At 41.7% G+C, this 21,307-nt stretch overlaps 1 protein-coding gene and 1 pseudogene across 2 annotated transcripts in view; one reads left to right on the plus strand and one right to left on the minus strand.

Annotated features, from left to right (window-relative positions):
• Positions 1-11,947: 11,947 nt before the first annotated feature.
• On the minus strand, positions 11,948-12,530 carry LOC113899087 (annotated as a pseudogene). Its single transcript, XR_003512828.1, has one exon. The product of XR_003512828.1 is annotated as a 60S ribosomal protein L18a pseudogene (transcript).
• A 4,091-nt stretch (positions 12,531-16,621) lies between these two features.
• DNAL1 (dynein axonemal light chain 1) overlaps positions 16,622-21,307 on the plus strand; it is a 40,624-nt gene continuing 35,938 nt past the window's right edge. Inside the window, exon 1 of the mRNA XM_027552387.1 lies at positions 16,622-16,717. Coding sequence (XP_027408188.1) covers positions 16,715-16,717 — 3 coding nt within the window. The 5' untranslated portion in view covers positions 16,622-16,714. The remainder of the gene's footprint in view (positions 16,718-21,307) is intronic.

Below are 21,307 nucleotides of genomic sequence, written 5' to 3' on the forward strand. Positions count from 1 at the left end.
ACTTACTCTTTATTTATTGTCTGAATTTTCAATCTTGGAACTTGGCTACCTAGAGGAATGCCTTGACACCAGCAGATTTTGGGGACTTAATCTTTGGATGTCAGATTATACCTGACAAATCAGATTTCCTCTCTGCACCATCGGTTCCTATTAACTTCCTACTGGGAAGGACTGGGATCAGTCTCTCTCAATCCATTGCCTTGTATTGGGCACTATCTAGAGTTATGAGACCAAAGCAAAGGGTCTTCTGTGAGTGCAAGAAAAATTTTCTGAGACACATCAGTTGGTTTGCTGAGTGCACACTAAGTCTTTCACCAATTTGAGTCTATTCAAGCAAATGCCCATTAGACCTTAACTAATGAAAAGAAGCCCAGCGTGCTGCAGTTCGTGGAGTCGCAAAGAGTCAGACACGACTTAGCAACTAAACAACAACAATGAAAAGAAGGGTTTCTTAGAAGTTACCTAGTTTTTGACCGGTTGTTTAAAAATGTGTTGAGTGTATTTATTTATTGTGTAGTATAATTTTCTGTAATTTGAATTGTTGAAGCCTCTGCTTTAACTCACTCCTGGGTGGTTCTACTACCCTAGAGATGCCTTTGGGATGGGACACCATAGAAAGAAGTTATAAAGAAGGTGGGGGGGAGGGTAAGGGCCAAGGTAACACCAGAAGCTAAATATAAGGATGATGACTTAACATCTCTGCATACCAAAGGAATTAGGTGTAGGGACAGCCCTCCACCTCCGTTTATCTCTTACTGATAAAGTAGCCTTGAAATGCCCTACACTGACTAAAGATATTTGGTGACTTTCCCCTGAGAGTTGATTATATGTGACCAGTTAGCTTTAAGAATATGAAAAGGCAAAAAGATATGATGTTGAAAGACGAACCCCCTAGGTTGGTAGGTGTCCAGTATGCTACTAGAGAAGAGTGGAGAAGTATCTCTGGAAGGCATGAAGAGGCTAAGCCAAAGCAGAAACAATGCCCAGTTGTGGATGTGTCTGGTAGTGAAAAGTAAAGTCCAATGCTGTAAAGAACAATACTGCATAGGAACCTGGAATGTTAGGTCCATGAATCAACGTAAATTGGAAGTGGTCAAACAGAAGATGGCAAGAGTGAACATTGGCATTTTAGAAATCAGTGAACTAAAATGGACAGGAATGGGCAAATTTAATTCAGATGACCATTATATTTACTACTGTGGGCAAGAACCCCTTAGAAGAAATGCTGTAGCCCTCATAGTCAACAAAAAAGTCTAAAGTGCAGTACTTGGGTGCAGTCTCAAAAACAACAGAATGATCTTGGGTCACTTCCAAGGCAAACTTTCACTATCACAGTAATCCAAATCTATGCCCCAACCACTAATGCCAAAGAAGCTGAAGTTGAATGGATCTATGAAGACCTACAAGACCTAGAACTAACACTAAAAAAAAAAAAAAAAAAGATATCCTTTCCATCATTCTGCTGCTGCTGCTAAGTCGATCCTCTGTTCATGGGACTTGCCAGGCAAGAGTACTGGAGTGGGTTGCCATTGCCTTCTCTGCCTTTCCATCATAGGGACTGGAATGCAAATTAGAAAGTCAAGAGATACCTGGAGTAACAGGCAAGTTTGGCCTTGGAGTACAAAATGAAGCAAGGCAAAGGTTAAGAGAGTTTTGCCAAGAGAATGCACTAGTCATAGCAAACATCCTCTTCCAATAACACAAGAGACGACTCTACACATGGACATCACCAGATGGTCAACAGATTGATTATATTCCTTGTAGCCAAAGATGGAGAAGCTCTCTACCATCAGCAAAAATAAGACTGGGAGCTGACTGTGGCTCAGATCATGAACTCCTTATTGCAAAATTCAGACTTAAATTGAAGAAAGTACAGAAAACCACTAGGCCATTCAGGTATGACCTAAATCAATCTCTTATGATTATACAGTGGAAGTTGTAGGGAATATGCTATGCACAGGCCTGTACTATAATTAACAGGGCCTCTTTGAAAAATAAAAATGACTTTCTCATCACCCCCAGGCAAAGGGCTGGGAGTAGTAAAAAGTACATCCTGGAAAGATATCTTTTTTTTTTTTTTTGAAGATGAGGTAGAAGTTTTATTATTGATGGTAAATATATTATGATAAAAAGCTTAAAAATAAGACAAATTTAAATGAAATTGATTTTCAATTCCATTATTTTTGAGGAAAGATATCTTGAAAACAAGATGTTGAAGTCCTGATGTGACTGATGGAAAACCATTAGTGACTGTTCCCATAACCAGAGCCTTGAGGGAGTTGCTGAGAAAGGGCTAAACAAAGTCATGAAAGGCCTGAAGGTTTGACACTGAGGACTGTGCATCATATATCTTTATCCCCAATCTGAGATTGTAAAGAACAGATATCTCTAGAGCACAATTAAGGAAGTAGACATTAACAATAAAAGGCAGGCAAGGATTAGGATCTGAGTCTTATTTTTCCTTATTCTTCTGCAGCACTGCTCTCTCAGGTCAGTTCATTGGGCTGGTCCCGACAGAAGTGACAAATAGATTCAAAGGATTACATCTGATAGAGTGCCTGAAGAACTATGGACAGAGGTTCGTAACATTGTACATGAGGCGGTGATCAAAACCATCCCCAAGAAATGCAAGAGGGCAAAATGGTTGTTTGAGGAGGCCTTACAAATAGCTGAGAAAAGAAGAGAAGCTAAAGGCAAAGGAGAAAAGGAAAAATATACCCATCTGAAAGCAGAGTTCCAGAGAATAGCAAGGAGAGCTAAGAAAGCCTTCCTCAGTGATCAATGCAGAGAAATAGAGGAAAACAATAGAATGGAAAAGACTAGAGATCTCTTCAAGAAAATTAGTGATACCAAGGGAACATTTCATGCAAAGATGGGCTCGATAAAGGACAGAAATGGTATGGACCTAATAGAGGCAGAAGATAGTAAGAAGAGGTGGCAAGAATACACAGAAGAACTATACAAAAAGGATATTCATGGCCCAGATAATCATGATGGTATGATCACTCACCTGGAGCCAGACATCCTGGAGTCCAAAGTCAAGTGGGCCTTAGGAAGCATCACTACAAACAAAGCTAGTGGAAGCATCACTACAAACAAAGCTAATGGAGGTGATGGAATTCCAGCTGAGCTATTTCAAATCCTAAACGATGATGCTGTGAAAGTGCTGCACTCGATATGCCAGCAAATTTGGAAAACTCAGCAGTGGCCACAGGACTGGAAGAGATCAGTTTTCATTCCAATCCCAAAGAAGGGCAATGCAATAAAATGTTCAAATTACTGCACAATTGCATTCATTTCATTCACATGGTAGCAAAGTAATCCTCAAAATTCTTCAAGTTAGGCATCAACAGTATGAGAACCGAGAAATTCCAGATGTACAAGGTGGATTTAGAAAAGGCAGAAGAACCAGAGATCAAATTGTCAACATCCACTGGATCATAGAAGAAGCAAGAGAATTCCAGAAGAATATCTACTTCTGCTTCAATGACTACGCCAAAGCCTTTGACTGTGTGGATCACAACAAAGTGTGGAAAATTCTTAGAAGAGATGAGAATACTGGACCACCTTACCTGCCTCCTGTGAAACTGGTATGCAGGTCAAGAAGCAACAGTTAGAACCAGACATGGAACAATGGACTGGTTCCAAACTGGGAAAGGAGTACATCAAGGCTGTATATTGTCACCCTGCTTATTTAACTTATATGCGGAGCACATCATGCAAAATGCCAGGATGGATGGAGCACAAGCTGGAATCAAGATTTTGGGAGAAATATCAATAACCTCAGATATGCAGATGACACTACCTTTATGATAGAAAGCAAAGAGGAATCAAAGATACTCTTGATGAAGGGGAAAAGTGAAAGTGTTAGTTGCTCAGCCATGTCCAACTCTTTGTGACCCTGTGGACTGTAGCCTGCCAAGCTCCTTTGTCCATGGGATTTTTCCTGGCAAGAATACTGGAGTGCATTGCCATTTCTTTCTCCAGGGGATCTTTCTGACCCAGGGATAGAACCTAGGTTTCCTGCATTGCAGACAGAGTCTTTACCGTCTGAGCCCCCAGGGAAGCCCTAGAGAGTGAAAAAGCTGGCTCAAAACTCAACATTCAAAAAACAAAGATCATGGATTCAGTCGCATTACTTCATGACAAATGGGTGGGAACACGATGGAAACAGTGAAAGACTTTATTTTCTTGGGCTCCAAAATCACTTTGGACAGTGACTTCAGCCATGAAATTAAAAGATGTCTGCTCCTTGGAAGAAAAGCAATGATAAACCTAGACAGCATATTAAAAAGCAGAGACATTACTTTGCCAACAAAGGTCTATCTAGTCAAAGCTATGGTTTTTCCAGTAGTCATGTATGGATGTCAGAGCTGGACAATAAAAAAGACTGAGTGCTGAAGAATTGATGTCTTCAAACCATGGTGCTGGAGAAGACTCTTGAGAGTCCCTTGGACTGCAAGGAAATCAAACCAGTCAATCCTAAAGGAAATCAACCCTGAATATTCATTGGAAAGACTCATGCTGAAGCTGAAGCTCCAATACTTTGGCCACCTGATGTGAAGAACTGACTCATTGGAAAAGACCCTGATGCTGGAAAAGATTGAAGGCAGGAGGAGAAGGGGATGACAGAGGATGAGATGGTTGGATGGCATCACTGACTCAATGGACATGAGTTTGAGCAACTCCAGGAGATAAGGAAGGAAAGGGAAGCCTGTCATGCTGTAGTCCACTGGGTCGCAAAGAATAGGACACAACTGAGCGACTGAACAACAAGCTCTAAGATTTCAAGATTTCAAAAAGTTTTCTTGGTGTTAAAAAGTTACCTAAAATATGGCAAATGTTAATTAAAAGGGAGAAAGGGAAAAGGTATGCATAAAATGGAGCCAGAAATGAGGCCCATACAATAATGCTTATTATGAAGTTCTATATACCTGCTTTGATTGGGCCACTCATTCAGCTGTTTGTTTGCTAATTGTCTATGCAAAGAAGGAAACAACCAGTTACACAAAATTTACAGCACTCATAAAATAAAAGTAGAGCTTAGAAATCAATTCCTCCCAAAGGCTTTCTTACTAAGAAACATTAAATGATTAAAAGGTAGTACCCTCAAGATTGTCTCTAACAGTAGATATAAATCCCAGGCTCTACCACTTTCTGTGTGACCATGGGTAAGTTATTAACTTCTCTAAGCCTCCATGTCCTTATATATAAAGTGGGGATAATTATAATGATAATAATGGAAACTACTTCACTGGGCTATTATGATTAAATTAAATTGTCTAAGTAAAGCATGGAACATATTTAAACTCAAATATTAGGGTTTCCCTGATGGCTCAGACGGTGAAGAATCTGTCTGTAATGTGCAATGCAGGAGACTCAGGTTCAGTCCCTGGGTCGGGAAGATCCCTTGGAGGAGGGCATGGCAATCCACTCCAGTATTCTAGCCTGGAGAATTCCATGGACAGAGGAGCCTGATGGGCTACAGTCCATGGGGTCACAAAGAGACAGATACGACTGAGTGATATTTAAACTCTCAAATGTTAGCTCTTATTATTTCAGATGAGGAAATTTGAGACCTGGGAGGATTAAGAAATATATTCAGTTGATAGGAGAACAGGGTCAGCCCAACTCCAAAGCCCAAGCCTTCACACAGCTTTCCAGCTGGATGAGATAAGCTCAAATAGTGTAGATCTGACTGATGAGGATTACTGGGAAGTTAAAGGTCTATTAGGGTCACATATTGGAGGCTCCATAAACCAAATTGGACAGTTAAGATTTAAAATGATAAGAAATAAGGAACCATTTATAACATACTAATTTTTATTTTTTAATGACTGCCAATAATTTTCCCTTATGCTTAGTGGCTCAAAAAAGTTGACGTCAAAAAGAAAAGCTTAATTAGAAACACACACAAAAAGTAATAAAAACAAAAAACAAATCAGAAAATATAGCCAAATTTAGCCCATTGTTCTGCTTTCCTTTGTATATCTATTGCCCTTGGATGTACTTCCATCAGGGTGAGACAGACCAGTGAACCATTTTGAAAGCAAATGTATGTTTTTGTCAACCACTGATCATTTAAAAAAAAACTGTATAAACCTGTTACAAATATCAGCCAAGTGAAAGCCACAAACACATCTTAATTCCTTTGGTGTATCATGATTAAGCTATTGTGTACATTCATTTTAAATGGTCTTTGAACACTGGGAAGGTAAAAGCTTGTCAAAGGGATTCTCTTCCTTCAGGTGGTACATGCTGAGGTGTATAAAATCCACCATTCATGTCACTTTAATAATGAATGTGGGGAGCAGAAGTCAAAATTACTTGAGTTGTTTTCTAAAACTGGGAGTCAGCTATATGTTGTCCAAAGACAGACTTTAAACAAAGTACTTTTCAAAAAGACAGGATTGTTGGTCCAGTAACTATGTGCTTTCAGTGGCAAATATTTTCCATCCATGAATCAGAATACATGATAATTACTATCTTATTTATGGAATAAGTGGGATAAGATGCATATTTGAAAATGAGGTTGTTTCAAAAAGAATTCAAGATTACACATCCACACATCTTTCATGACACAGCAATTTAATAGAATGTTTTTACTTGGGTTAATTTAAGGGACTAGATCTGATAGACAGAGTGCCTGATGAACTATGGACAGAGGTTCGTGACATTGTACAGGAGATAGGGATCAAGACCATCCCCAAGAAAAAGAAATGCAAAAAAGCAAAATGGCTGTCTGAGGAGGCCTTACAAATAGCTGTGAAAAGAAAAGAAGCGAAAAGCAAAGGAGAAAAGGAAAAATATACCCATTTGAATGCAGAGTTCCAAAGAATAGCAAGGAGAGATAAGAAAGCCTTCCTCAGCGATCAATGCAAAGAAATAGAGGAAAACAATAGAATGGGAAAGACTAGAGATCTCTTCAAGAAAATTAGAGATACCAAGGGAATATTTCATGCAAAGATGGGCTCAATAAAGGACAGAAATGGTAAGGACCTAACAGAAGCAGAAGATATTAAGAAGAGGTGGCAAGAATACACAGAAGAACTGTATAAAAAAGATCTTCGTGACCAAGATAATCACCATGGTGTGATCACTCACCTAGAGCCAGACATCATGGAATGTGAAGTCAAGTGGGCCTTAGGAAGCATCACTATAAACAAAGCTAGTGGAGGTGATGGAATTCCAGTTGAGCTATTTCAAATCCTGAAAGATGATGCTGTGAAAGTGCTGCACTCAATATGCCAGCCAATTTGGAACACTCAGCAGTGGCCACAGGACAGGAAAAGGTCAGTTTTCATTCCAATCCCAAAGAAAGGCAATGCCAAACAATGCTCAGACTACTGCACAACTGCACTCATCTCACACACTAGTAAAGTAACGCTCAAAATTCTCCAAGCCAGGCTTCAGCAATATGTGAACCAGTTCAAGCTGGTTTTAGAAAAGGCAGAGAAACCAGAGATCAAATTGCCAACATCTGCTGGATCATGGAAAAAGCAAGAGAGTTCCAGAAAAACATCTATTTCTGCTTTATTGACTATGCCAAAACCTTTGACTGTGTGGATCACAAACTGTGGAAAATTCTTCAAGAGATGAGAATACCAGACCACCTGACCTGCCTCTTGAGAAACCTGTATGCAGGTCAGGAAGCAACAGTTAGAACTGGACATGGAACAACAGACTGGTTCCAAATAGGAAAAGGAGTATGTCAAGGCTGTATATTGTCACCCTGCTTATTTAACTTATATGCAGAGTACATCATGAAAAATGCTAGGCTAGAAAAAGTACAAGCTGGAATCAAGATTGCCGGGAGAAATATCAATAACCTCATATATGCAGATGACACCACCCTTATGGCAGAAAGTGAAGAAGAACTAAAGAGCTTCTTGATGAAAGTGAAAGAGGAGAGTGAAAAAGTTGGCTTAAAGCTCAACATTCAGAAAACTAAGGTCATGGCATCCGGTCCCATCACTTCATGGCAAATAGATGGGGAAATAGTGGAAACAGTGGCAAACTTTATTTTTCTGGGCTCCAAAATCACTGCAAATCGTGATTGCAGTCATGAAATTAAAAGACGCTCACTCCTTGGAAGGAAGGTTATGACCAACCTAGACAGCATAGGAAAAAGCAGAGACATTACTTTGTCAACAAAGGTCTGGCTAGTCAAGGCTATGGTTTTTCCAGTAGTCATGTATGGATGTGAGAGTTGGACTATACGGAAAGCTGAGCGCCGAAGAATTGATGCTTTTGAACTGTGGTGTTGGAGAAGACTCTTGAGAGTCCCTTGGGCTGCAAAGAGATCCAACCAGTTCATCCTAAAGGAGATCAGTCCTGGGTGTTCATTGAAAGGACTAATGTTGAAGCTGGAACTCCAATACTTTGTCCACCTGATGCGAAGAGCTGACTCATTTGAAAAGCTGGGAAAGATTGAGGGCAGGAGGAGAAGGGGACGACAGAGGATGAGATGGTTGGATAGCATCACTGAATCAATGGATATGAATTTGGGTAAACTCCGAGAGTTGGTGATGGACAGGGAGGCCTGTCATGCTGCAGTTCATGGAGTTGCCAAGAGTCCGACACGACTGAGCAACTGAACTGAACTGAGCTTGGGTTAATTAACCTCATTTTATAGGTGCATTTTAAGGTAGAATTCTATGGTGGAAAACAAATTGTAAATTACATATGTCAATACATTCTTACTGTTTAAGATTCAAGTAATACAGATAAAATTTTAAAAACCTCCACTCATTAATCAGTCTTAGTCTTCTCCCAGAGGTACTTACTGTTACTAACTTGAAGTGTAGCCTTCCAGAACCATGTTATATAGATATATATATACAAATATTTGTATGAATGAAAAAATATGGTTTTATTTTATGGGTTCAATGCCTTTTTCTTAAAAAAAAAAAAAAAAAACCATAAATGTCATATAATGTAAGTTTTCCCCCCTGCATATAAAAATATACGTTTAAATAATTACACCAGGCCACAGGACAGTACAGATGATTTCCACAGTGTATACCTATGTACTCTACCTCATCTGAAACGTTTAAATCTAATTTCAGGAGTCTTTTTTTCTTTCCTTCTTTTAAGTCTTGCTTAATCTTGGAAAAATAATTTCAAGCAAGACAAGGAATTTGGCGGGAGTCTAGTACATGTGGTGGTTTAGCCGCTAAATTGTGTCCGACTCTTGGGACCCCATGGACTGTAGCCTGCCAAGGCTCTTCTGTCCATGGGATTCTCCAGGCAAGAATACTGGAGTGGATTGCCATTTCCTTCTCCACTAGTACGCGTAGCCTCCTTCAACTAGGTTTAGGAAACAGTGTCCCCTATTGCCAGAGAGGGATTTTTAGAGGCGGCATTTTCTGTCAGAAATCATTAACTTCCCATTCTCGATACTTCGAAGGGTAGGGATCCACTTTGGGATCTCCAAAAGCTCAACTAACCCCGGGCCCTCCTAAGTCACCCCTTCCTATGGCCCTTTGCTGAACGGCGCCCCAGGAGCCAAGCCAGGTCCTCTGACCCACCTGCCGGCTTCGGCCCCTCCGGGCCCTGCCCGCCGAGCGGAACCCCTGCCCCTCCGGGCCCCGCCCCCTATCCGGGCCCCGTCCCTACCAGCTGTACGCCAGCTGGCCACGCCCCCTCCCATCCCCGTCCCGCCTACTGGACCCGGGTCCCCTGGCACCAAGCCACTTATGTTTCGCTGCGGTCAAAGCCCGGAAGATCTGGGCACCCCGTGGCTGGCTGCACTTCGAACCCCCGAGACCCCGTCCAGCTTCGGAGGTCTATGTCCACGTCATCCCCTTCCTTTCCAAAGGCCGCGACGCCTAAGACTGGGCTAAACAATGAGTTTCTGGATATTAAAGTGGAAGGCTTAGGCTCCAGGAAGGGGGCACTTTGTAGGGGGTGGGGGCGGGGGCGGGGGCGGGAGTCAGTGACCGAGGCTGCCTCGTCCTCTCGCCTGCCCACTATAAAGCAGACGGCCGAGGGAGCGGGTGTGTGTTGGGCTCGCATAGGGACCAAGCTGCAAGCTCTGGGCGGCGACTTCACAGACCTGCAGGCCAGGGGGCTTCTGTGGAGCCTCACGCCAACCGGCTTGAAGGATCCCTGCCTTCCCAAGGATGCCGAGAGCGGTGAATGAAAACTCTCCTCCCTGTGGAGGCGGCAGTCCACCCCGCGCCGTGGTGGCTGGCAATGCAGCTGGCCCTGGCGCTCGCCTCTTCCAGCAAGCAGCACCGGCTCTCCAGCCGCAGCCGCGTGGCCCTCGGGGGTTGGGGTGGGGTGCCCGCCACCTACGCGGCTTCCTGCTGCCCCCTGGTGTGTACGGCTTTTTACGCACAGGGCTTTGCAGTGGATTTAAGGACTGGACTTGGAAACTAGCTTGCTTTGCTACTTAATTTGTCATCTGAAAATAACCCGAGTGCCTTAATTCCTTTGTTTTGCCGCCTAGATATTAGGTGGGACGTTCATTCCTCTAAACCGTGGTCGGGATTTAAATTTAAGCTGCTTGGATATTTCTGCCAGGTGCCCATCTTCCTAACTTCTAGTGAAGCAGAAGTTATTCCTTGTGAGCATACATCTTGCAGGTTTGTTCTTCAGTTCAGTTCAGTCGCTCAGTCGTGTCCGACTCTTTGCAACCCCATGAACCGCAGCACGCCAGGCCTCCCTGTCCATCAACTCCCAGAGTTCACTCAAACTCACGTCCATCAAGTCGGTGATGCCATCCAGCCATCTCATCCTCTGTCATCCCCTTCTTCTCCTGCCCCCAATCCTTCCCAGCATCAGGGTCTTTTCCAGTGAGTCAACTCTTCACATGAGGTGGCCAAAGTATTGGAGTTTCAGCTTTAGCATCAGTCTTTCCAATGAACACCCAAGACTGATCTCCTTTAGGATGGACTGGTTGGACCTCCTTGCAGTCCAAGGGACTCTCAAGAGTCTTCTCCAACACCACAGTTCAAAAGCATCAATTTTTTGGCACTCAGATTTCTTCACAGTCCAACTCTCACATCCATACATGACCACTGGAAAAACCATAGCCTTGACTAGATGGACCTTTGTTGGCAAAGTAATGTCTCTGCTTTTGAATATGCTATCTAGGTTGGTCATAACTTTCCTTCCAAGGAGTAAGCGTCTTTTAATTTCATGGCTGCAATCACCATTTGCAGTGATTTTGGAGCCCAGAAAAATAAATTCTGACACTGTTTCCACTGTTTCCCCATCTATTTGCCATGAAGTGATGGGACCAGATGCCATGATCTTAGTTTTCTGAATGTTGAGCTTTAAGCCAACTTTTTCACTCTCCTCTTTCACTTTGTTCTTACCAAATCTAAAATTGCTTTAGTTTCTAGCATTAAATGCTTGTCTATCTCTGCTAGGCGGAGCTTTGTGTGAATTTAACTTTTTTCCTTATCATTTCTTGTTAAAATGGTGAGAGTAGTGGATACAAATATTGTCTGTCTGTGGTATCTGTTCAAGACCCAAAGTGACTGAGGTCACAGTATATCGTTCACACTTTCATACTGCCTTCACGTTAAGGTAAAGATGACCTTTTTGTTGTTTCTGACATACTCTAATATCGTGGAGACCTTCACCAGGATGAGAAAACTGTTTTGTTATTCATTTCATAGGTCAAAGAACAGCATAAATGAGGAAACAAGGCCTAAAGTGTTTTAATCAAATCAAATTAATCAAATCAGACAGTTAGCTGATGTTAAAATCAGGGTACAGTCAAATTCTTTGAGCTCTAACTCTGACCTTTATAAACACAGGCTGGGTGAGTGAATCAGTGAGTGTAATAATTGGGTTTTTAAGAGCCCAGTATGGCATATCCTCTCCTCTCACCCTCAGGATCCTTAGGAACAACTAAGAATCATTTAAATGAGAGATTTAACATTTTCACAGCTAGGGGATGAGAGAGGGTAGGTTTTTTTTGTTTGTTTGTTTGTTTTCAGTTTTCCCACTAAGTTTTATTTGTGCAGCCCTGGGGACAGAGGGCCTGAACCTAAAAGAAGGTGTTGGGCCTCTTGGTGGTGAAGCGTGGCTTGTGCTGGCGACGGAGGACCCGGTGGGGCAGTGGGAACTTGATCTTGGAGTCATGGAACTTGCTGGCTATGATCTCCTCCACCTTCATGATCTGGATTAAGTGGGCCCGGGCTCGGTGCCGGGCGCCCATGTCTCGGTAGCACTGGGTGACGGCGCCAGCGGTGGTCAGATCCCGGTACTCCCGGTCCATGTTGTGGGTGCTGCTGCGGGAGTCATAGCGCAGCCAGATGCCAAAGTTCTTCACTCGCAGGGGGGATTTCTCGAACACCTGTCCACAGTAGACAATTTCCCCCGAGGATTTCTTCATCTTCTTCAACTGAGACACAAAGTACCAGAAGCGGGACTTGGCAACAACATGATTAGGCGCAAAAATTCTCATGCAATAGAGGGGCAGCGTGCGGCATTTGGGGGTCGGCAGGCAGCGCCCCACCACCTTATACTCTTGAAGCGTCCCTGAGGCCTTCATGGCGCTCTACCCACGACCGCCGCCACCCTCGGAAAGGGAGAGGGTAGGATTTTTTGGAAATAGACTATAAAGTTCTCACAGATTTCCATAATGGGAATTAATGAATTGAAATAAAATTCTCAGTTTTATTTAATGTGATAATCACATTAGAATTTTGAAGGCTGTGGCTGGAAAATTCCATTGCCAGAATGATTTGAGGGTCTGTAGTTATGTCTTTTTCATGGTTTGCTTTAGTCTTTCTGGACCTAATCTTGAATCTAGAAGTGCTTGAGATTTATCTGATTTTAAACAGAGCAGATCAAGATATGCTGAGATATCTGAATGTTGAGAAAACCTCCTTGTAAAAGCACTACCTTAATATGTATACTCTACAACTTGTTTCTAGATTTGAGAATTTAGCAATGGTCTCTGGCACTGGAATTTTTAGGCCTTTTAGTTTGGTTTGTATCCTAATGTTCCTGTTTCTTCTTCTGTACTTATATGGATTTATTTGGCACTTTTAATTGGAATAACACAGAAGTATATATCAGAAAAATAGTAGGAGGCAATTGGCTGGGAAGTTCTCTTAAAAGTGGTGATTGAATAACATAATCTCCAGTAGGGGTGTTGAAAGAGAAATAGCAGGCCAACATTAGGAGGATATTAATTTGATATTTTACTACCTTTCCACCCATACTGTTCACTTTATATTACACCTTCATTAGACCTTTAAAGTAATTTAAACCTTGTTTAATTACGGATTTTGGTCAGTAATTTTGACTGAATCTTAAGTTTATTGAGAAGTCAAAGGGCCTTTTAAAGCTTAATGTCTTATTTTTTTAATGAAATATTATACTTTTACAACTCGAAACCTGCAGAAACGTTTTTAAGATTTACCAGGACTTAAGACTTCAAATCAAATCATTTCCATTTCTTTGGTGCTAGTTTTCATAATTTTTTCCCATTTTCTAGTGATTTACTCCGGAGAAGGCAATGGCACCCCACTCCAGTACTCTTGCCTGGAAAATCCCATGGATGGAGGAGCCTGGTAGGCTGCAGTCCATGAGGTCGCTAAGAGTCGGACACGACTGAGCGACTTTACTTTGACTTTTCACTTTCATGCATTGGAGAAGGAAATGGCAACCCACTCCAGTGTTCTTGCCTGGAGAATCCCAGGGACAGGGCAGCCTGGTGGGCTGCCATCTATGGGGTCGCACAGAGTTGGACACGACTGAAGCGACTTAGCAGCAGCAGCAGCAGTGATTTCCTCATGGATGGAGGAGGCGGTTGGAATATAAAACCATTTGTATATATGCAGCTTTAAAGTAGCCTGTTGTCTGGCAGAAAACTCTCTGACATAAATCACAGCAAACCCCTCTATGACCAACCTCCTCAGTTCAGTTCAGTTCAGTCGCTCAGTCGCGTTTGACTCTTTGTGACCCCATGAATTGCAGCACGCCAGGCCTCCCTGTCCATCACCATCTCCCGGAGTTCACTCAAACTCACGTCCATCGAGTCGGTGATGCCATCCAGCCATCTCATCCTCTGTTGTCTCCTTCTCCTCCTGCCCCCAATCCCTCCCAGCATCAGAGTCTTTTCCAATGAGTCAACTCTTCGCATGAGGTGGCCAAAGTACTGGAGTTTCAGCTTTAGCATCATTCCTTCCAAAGAACACCCAGGGTTGATCTCCTTTAGAATGGACTGGTTGGACCTCCTTGCAGTCCAAGGGACTCTCAAGAGTCTTCTCCAACAGCACAGTTCAAAAGCATCAATTCTTCGGCACTCAGCTTTCTTCACAGTCCAACTCTCACATCCATACATGACCACTGGAAAAACCATAGCCTTGACTAGATGGACCTTTGTTGGCAAAGAAATCTCTGCTTTTGAATATGCTATCTAGGTTGGTCATAACTTTTCAGAAGCAGAAGATATTAAGAAGAGGTGGCAAGAATACATAGAAGAACTGTACAAAAAAGATCTTCACGACCAAGATAATCACGATGGTATGATGACTCACCTAGAACCAGACATCATGGAATGTGAAGTCAAGTGGGCCTTAGAAAGCATCACTATAAACAAAGCTAGTGGAGGTGATGGAATTCCAGTTAAGCTATTTCAAATCCTGAAAGATGATGCTGTGGAAGTGCTGCACTCAATGTGCCAGCAAATTTGGAACACTCAGCAGTGGCCACAAGACTGGAAAAGGTCAGTTTTCATTCTAATCCCAAAGAAAGTCAATGCCAAAGAATGCTCAAACTACCGCACAACTGCACTCATCTCACATGCTAGTAAAGTAACGCTCAAAATTCTCCAAGCCAGGCTTCAGCAATACGTGAACCATGAACTTGCAGATGTTCAAGCTGGTTTTAGAAAAGGCAGAGGAACCAGAGATCAAATTGCCGACATCCGCTGGATCATCAAAAAAGCAAGAGAGTTCCGGAAAAACATCTATTTCTGCTTTGTTGACCCACCTCCTAGAGTAATGGAAATAAAAACAAAAATAAACAAATGGGACCTAATTAAACTTAAAAGCTTTTGCACAATGAAGGAAACTATAAGCAAGGTGAAAACAGCCCTCAGAATGGGAGAAAGTAATAGTAAATGAAACAACTGACAAAGAATTAAGCTCCAAAATGTATAAGCAGCTCAAATACCAGAAAAATGAATAGCCCTATCAAAAAATAGCAAAAGACCTAAACAGACATTTCTCCAAAGACATACAGATGGCTAATAAACATATGGAAAGATGCTCAACATCACTCATTATTAGAGAAATGCAAATCAAAACCACAATGAGGTATCATCTCACGCCAGTCAGTACATGAAGTGAGTGAAGTGAAGTCGCTCAGTCGTGTCCGGCTCTTTGCAACCATGTGGACTGTAGCCTACCAGTCTTCTCCGTCCATGGGATTCTCCAGACAAGAATACTGGAGTGGGTTGCCATTTCCTTCTCCAATACTGTTGCTGGGAATGCAAACTGGTACAGCCACTGTGGCGAACAGTGTGGAGATTCCTTAAAAAACTGGGAATAGAATTTCCATATGACCCAGCAATCCCCCAGAATAAGAGAAATACATGTGCCCTTAATGTTCATTTCACCACTATTTACAATAGCGATATGGAAGCAACCTAGATGTCCATCAGCAGATGAATGGATAAAGAAGCTGTGTTACATGTACACAATGGAATATTCAGTTCAGTTCAGCTCAGTCGCTCAGTCGTGTCCGACTCTTTGCGACCCCATGTATCGAAGCACGCCAGGCCTCCCTGTCCATCACCAACTCCCAGAGTTCACTCAGACTCACGTCCATCGAGTCAGTGATGCCATCCAGCCAGCTCATCCTCTGTCGTCCCCTTCTCCTCCTGCCCCCAATCCCTCCCAGCATCAGAGTCTTTTCCAATGAGTCAACTCTTCGCATGAGGTGGCCAAAGTACTGGAGTTTCAGCTTTAGCCATCATTCCTTCCAAAGTATTACTCAGCTATAAAAAGGAATGCATTTGAGTCAGTTCTAATGAGGTGGATGAAACTAGAACCTATTATATAAAGTGAAGTCAGAAAAACAAATACTGTATATTAATATATATATATATATATATATATATGGAACTTAGAAAGACGGTACTGGCAATCCTACATGCAAGGCAGCAAAGGAGACACAGATGTAAAGAACAGGCTTTTGGATTCAGCAGGAGAAGGCAAGGGTGGGATGATTTGAGACAACAGCATTGAAATATGTACATTACAATACGGAAAGGGGATGGCCAGTGAAAGTTCAATGCACAAAGCAGGGCACCTAAATCCTGTCCTCTGGGACAACCCTGAGAGGGGTGGGGTGGGGTGGGGATGGGCTTGGGAGGGGGAGGAACTATTACAGGGAGGTTTAAAAGCTTTAAACTCTAAGCACCTACGTCACTCCAGATTAGCCTGAAACTACTTTCACAAGAGAAAAAGATATCTCCCCCACCTCTCTACGAGGTTAAGATCCCAAGCTCCCTAAATCACTCTCAGCTGCGCTGCAGTCCCTGGGAAGCGAGCGCCGCAGAGCCAGAGGACCCGCGCGAACGCTCGCACGGTCCCACAATGCCCCGCTCGCGCCACCGTGAGGGCGGAGAGAAAAGACGACTGCCCGTGTAGGGAATCCGAGACGAGCTCCGAGAAGTGCGCGTGCGCACTGACCCCGGCGGACCCTAGCAACCAGAGCAGTGACAGTAGCAACCGCCGGAATGGTAAGTACCCTCTAGGCCTCGCAGCCAAAGCTGCAAGTAGATTGGAAGTGAAAAGGGTAACTGTGGAGGGTTGAGGGTGGGGGACATCGTCGAACACCGGAAGGGAGCGAGTAGCGGACGCTTGCTTGGTGGATTCAGAGGCCTGGGGCGAAAGAGAAGCCCTGGCATTGGGTTGTCTGGAGGTGAGGGCGGCCCGGGCAGAGAAAAGGCAGGGCAAAGAGCAGAAAATTCTCGAAAAAGAGCGGATTAGAGTGGGACAAGTGATGGAAGGGAGAGTGTGAATAAGGATATCATTTTAATATAAGTAATTTACCCTCCCACCCCCAAGCGAGATGGAGGGTGGGGTTGGTTAGGAGAGATTGTGTGTACCACTGGTTGCTGCAATGTTTATAAACCTGTGATGTGCCCATGTTCCACTCTGAACGACTCTCAATTCAGTTGTTAGTAAACACTGTAAAACCCTCTCTGATAGAACATACTAGGATAGTGTTTCTCAAATTTAAGTATGCATAAGTATGATTTTGGACTAAACTGGAGTGCTGATTATGAATTTTTAACATAAGTAGGGGTTTTCAGAAATGTGCATTTCAAGTGACTCTAAAACTAGAGAGCTCCCCCTGACACTTTGAGAAATATTGCTCTCTTAGGCTTGAAATCTGACGGTGATCTATCCAATCAAATCTCTTTATGAAGTAATGATTTTACCTAGTGATGCTCATTTCCTACTTAAAGTGAGCACTGTCTTGCTTACACACTTGGTAGATCCAACTAGTAGTTTAAGTTGTTGTTTGGCTAAAGACCCAACCAAAGCTATTTAGCGAAGTATGTGATTGTCCTGCCTAATGGAAATATATATTGTTGTTCAGTTGCTAAATCGTCTCCTACTTTTTGCAATCCCATGGATTGCAGCAGGCCAGACTTCCCTGTCCTTCACTATCTCCAGAATTTGCTCAGACTCATGTCCATTGAGTCCGTGATGCTATCTGTCTTATCCTCTGCCATCTCCTTCTCCTTTTGTCTTTAGTCTTTCCCAGCATCAGGGTCTTTTCCAATGTGAAATATTTATAAAGAATAAGTTTAATTAGTTTTCTGCTATAGAAGTGAGCAGAAATTGAACCCTGGAAATTCAAGTGATGAGGAAAATATGCCTGCCCTCAGCCACCAGGTTAAATTCTACTCTTAAAAGTAGTTTCCCTTCTACATTTCTTACTATATTCCACAGGCATTTAGCTGGAAAAAAAAAAAAGGAAAGTTTAAAAATTCTGGAACATAGATTTGTATTTAGGTGAAGAAATAACTGGCCCTAAATAATTATGAAAGTAGGAACTGTAAGAATTATTGAAAATCTTCAAATAGAGACTCAGAACTAGTAGTTAAGTGAAGCTCACTGAAGCTGCAAGCTCGTAGTTTTGGGGCCCACTAAAAATACTGTCCCACACAGTTTTTTTTTTAAAGAAAATTAGCTTCTAACGTCTTAAAATGATCATACTTTACACCAAAATGCAGATTTCTGGCTTCTCTGAAGAATCCGAAATACCGTATTTTACTATCAAGACACATCTTTTTTCATATTTTTGTATTACTGAAATATGATGCTGTGATATAATTGGCAGCATATTTTCTTTGCTGATGGTATATAAAGTAAGGGTGTTACTTTCAATTAACAAGAGTTTTCATATTTGAAGAAATGTGATATTAGGGTAACTCTGGTCCCAAGTCCCACCTGCCAGTGGTTTTCTAGAACCAAATAGTGGTTATCCTCTTTACATGGCCAGCTTTACCCATTAATGATGTCCACTGGTTATTTAGACATTTCAGGTTTTAACTCCTGCTACCTATAGGGGAACTAGTCACTTTATAGAACAGTTTATGGATAACTTGATTGCTTCCAACTTGAAAGTGTTCCTATAAGTGTCTTTTTTTTGGATCCATCCATGGATTTCTCTATGGGCTTCCCTGGTGGCTCAGAGGTTAAAGCATCTGTCTGCAATGTGGGAGACCTGGGTTCAATCCCTGGGTTGGGAAGATCCCCTTGGAGAAGGAAATGGCAATCCAGTCCAGTATTCTTGCCTGGAAAATCACAGAGACAGAGGAGCCTGGAGTCCATGAGGTTGTAAAGAGTCGGACATGACTTAATGACTAAAGCAACAACAACAAGGATTTCCCTGGAAAATATACCCGGAAGTGAGATTGTGGGATCATAGGGTTTCTGCATACCTAATTTCCCTAGGCACTGTCAGATTGGATTCCAGAACAGCTATACTATTTCTTACTTCCTTCAGTGATGGATGAAAGTTTCTATTTCTCTACATTCTCATCAATTTTCTGACTTTTGCCTATATGAGGATGTATTTTAGTATCCCATTGTTTTACTTCATTTCTCTGATTTTCAGTGAGTTCAAATATCTCATTGTTAGTCATCATCTGTATTTCAGTTTCTGTAAATTTTCTGTATATATTTTTTGCCAACTTTTCCCTTTTTTTAATTTGTTTTTTAATTTCAGGAGTTCCTTGTATATTCTAGATATTAGTCCTTTGTTGGTTTTATTTTGAAAATATCTCTCAATTTTTCTAACTTGTCAACAGTGTCCTGCATTTGCTGTATTCTAGTATTTATTAGTTTATTCTATTGCATTTTCTACACAGATGATCATCTACACATAGTTTTATTTTTTATTGTAATATTGATAAAGATCTTTTGTACCATGTTAAACAGTAGCAATGATAGGAGATAGGCATCCTTGATGTGTCTGGAATCTTAAAGAGAACACTTTTTTCTTTTCTATTGAAGTATAGTTGATTTACAATGTTGTGTTGTTTTCTGGTATATAGCAAAGTGATTCAGTTACACATGTTGATATATATGTATATTCTTTTTCATTATAGTTTATTTCAAGACATTGAATATAGTTCCCTGTGCTAAACAGAGACTTTGTTGTTTATCTATTTTATAAATAATAGTGTGTATATGTTGCTCCTAAATTCCTAATTAGTCTCTCCTCCATTTTTTCCCTTTGGTAACCATAAGTTTGTTTTCTGTCATGAGTCTACCTCTGTTTTGTAAATAAGTTAATTTGTAACTTTTTTTTTAAGATTCCACATATAAGTGATATCATATGATATCACTTTATGATATCTTTATGGTATGTCTTTCTCTGGCTTACTTCACTTAGTATGATAATCTCTAGGTCCATCCATATTGCTGCAAATGGCATTATTTCATTCCTTTATGGCTGAGTAGTATTCTATTGTACATATATATATATATAACACATCTTCTTTATCCATTCATCTGTCAATGGACATTTAGCCATGTCTTGGCGATTGTAAAATAGTGCTTCAGTGAACACTGGAAAGCATATATCTTTTCAAATTATGGTTTTCTCCAGATCTATGCCCAGGAATAGGGCTGCTGGATCATATACTAGTTCACTTTCTAGTTTTTTTAAGGAACTTCCATTCCATTTTCTGTACTGGCTGTTCCAATTTACAGTCCCACCAAAAGGGCAGGGGTGTTCTCTTTTCTGCACACCCTTGCCAACATTTATTATTTGTGGAGTTAAATTAAAAGTTATTTTTTGTTGAAGTATAGTTGATGGTTTTGAAATTACGGTGCTGGAGAAGACTCTTAAGAGTCCCTTGCACTTCGAGGACATCAAACCAGTCAATCCTAAAGGAAATCAACCCTGAATATTCACTGGAAGGACTGTTGCTGAAGCTCCAATACTCTGGCCACCTGATATGAAGAGCCAACTCATTGGAAAAGACCCTGATGCTGGGAAAGACTGAAGGCAAAACAAACTCCAAGAGATAGTGGATGACCGAGGAGCCAAGCATGCTGCAGTCTGGGGTCACAAAGAGTCAGACACAACTTAGCAGCTGAGTAACAATGACAACAACAGCAACAACATAGCTGATTTACAGTGTTGTGTTAGCATCAGGTGACAGCAAAGTGAATCAGTATAGACTTTTTAATGATGGCTGTTCTGACCCGTGTGAGGTGATACCTCTTTGTAGTTTTGATTTGCATTTCTCTAATAATTAGTGATGCTGAAAATCTTTCATGTGCCTATTGGCCATCTGTATGTCTTCTTTGAAGAAATGTCTGTTTAGGTTCTCTGCTCATTTTTTCAGTGGGTTGTGTGTTTGTTTTTTTACCATACCATGCAGCATGTGGGATCCTGTTTCCCAGCCAGGGATTGAACCTCTGCCCCCTGTAGTGGAAGCATGGAGTCCTAACCGCTGGACCACCAGGGAAGTCCCTGAATTTTTTTTTTTTTTGTTACTGACTTATATGAGCTGTTTGTATATTTTGGAAATTAAGCCCTTCATCAGTCACATCATTTACAAATATTTTCTTCCAGCCCACAGGTTGTTTTTTTATGGTGATTTTGCTGTGCAAAACTTTTGAGTTTCATTAGGTCCCATTTGTTTATTTTTGTTTTTATTTCTATTACCTGTTTTGCCTATGTTGTCTTCTAGGAGTTTGAGGACACTTTAATGTTACCTTCCCAATTTGGCCCACCCTTGACCACCTTATTTAAAGTAAATATCCACCATAGACATATACACACATCCTGATACTCTTTA

Source organism: Bos indicus x Bos taurus, chromosome 10, assembly GCF_003369695.1.
Source record: "Bos indicus x Bos taurus breed Angus x Brahman F1 hybrid chromosome 10, Bos_hybrid_MaternalHap_v2.0, whole genome shotgun sequence".
Classification (NCBI taxonomy): domain Eukaryota; kingdom Metazoa; phylum Chordata; class Mammalia; order Artiodactyla; family Bovidae; genus Bos; species Bos indicus x Bos taurus.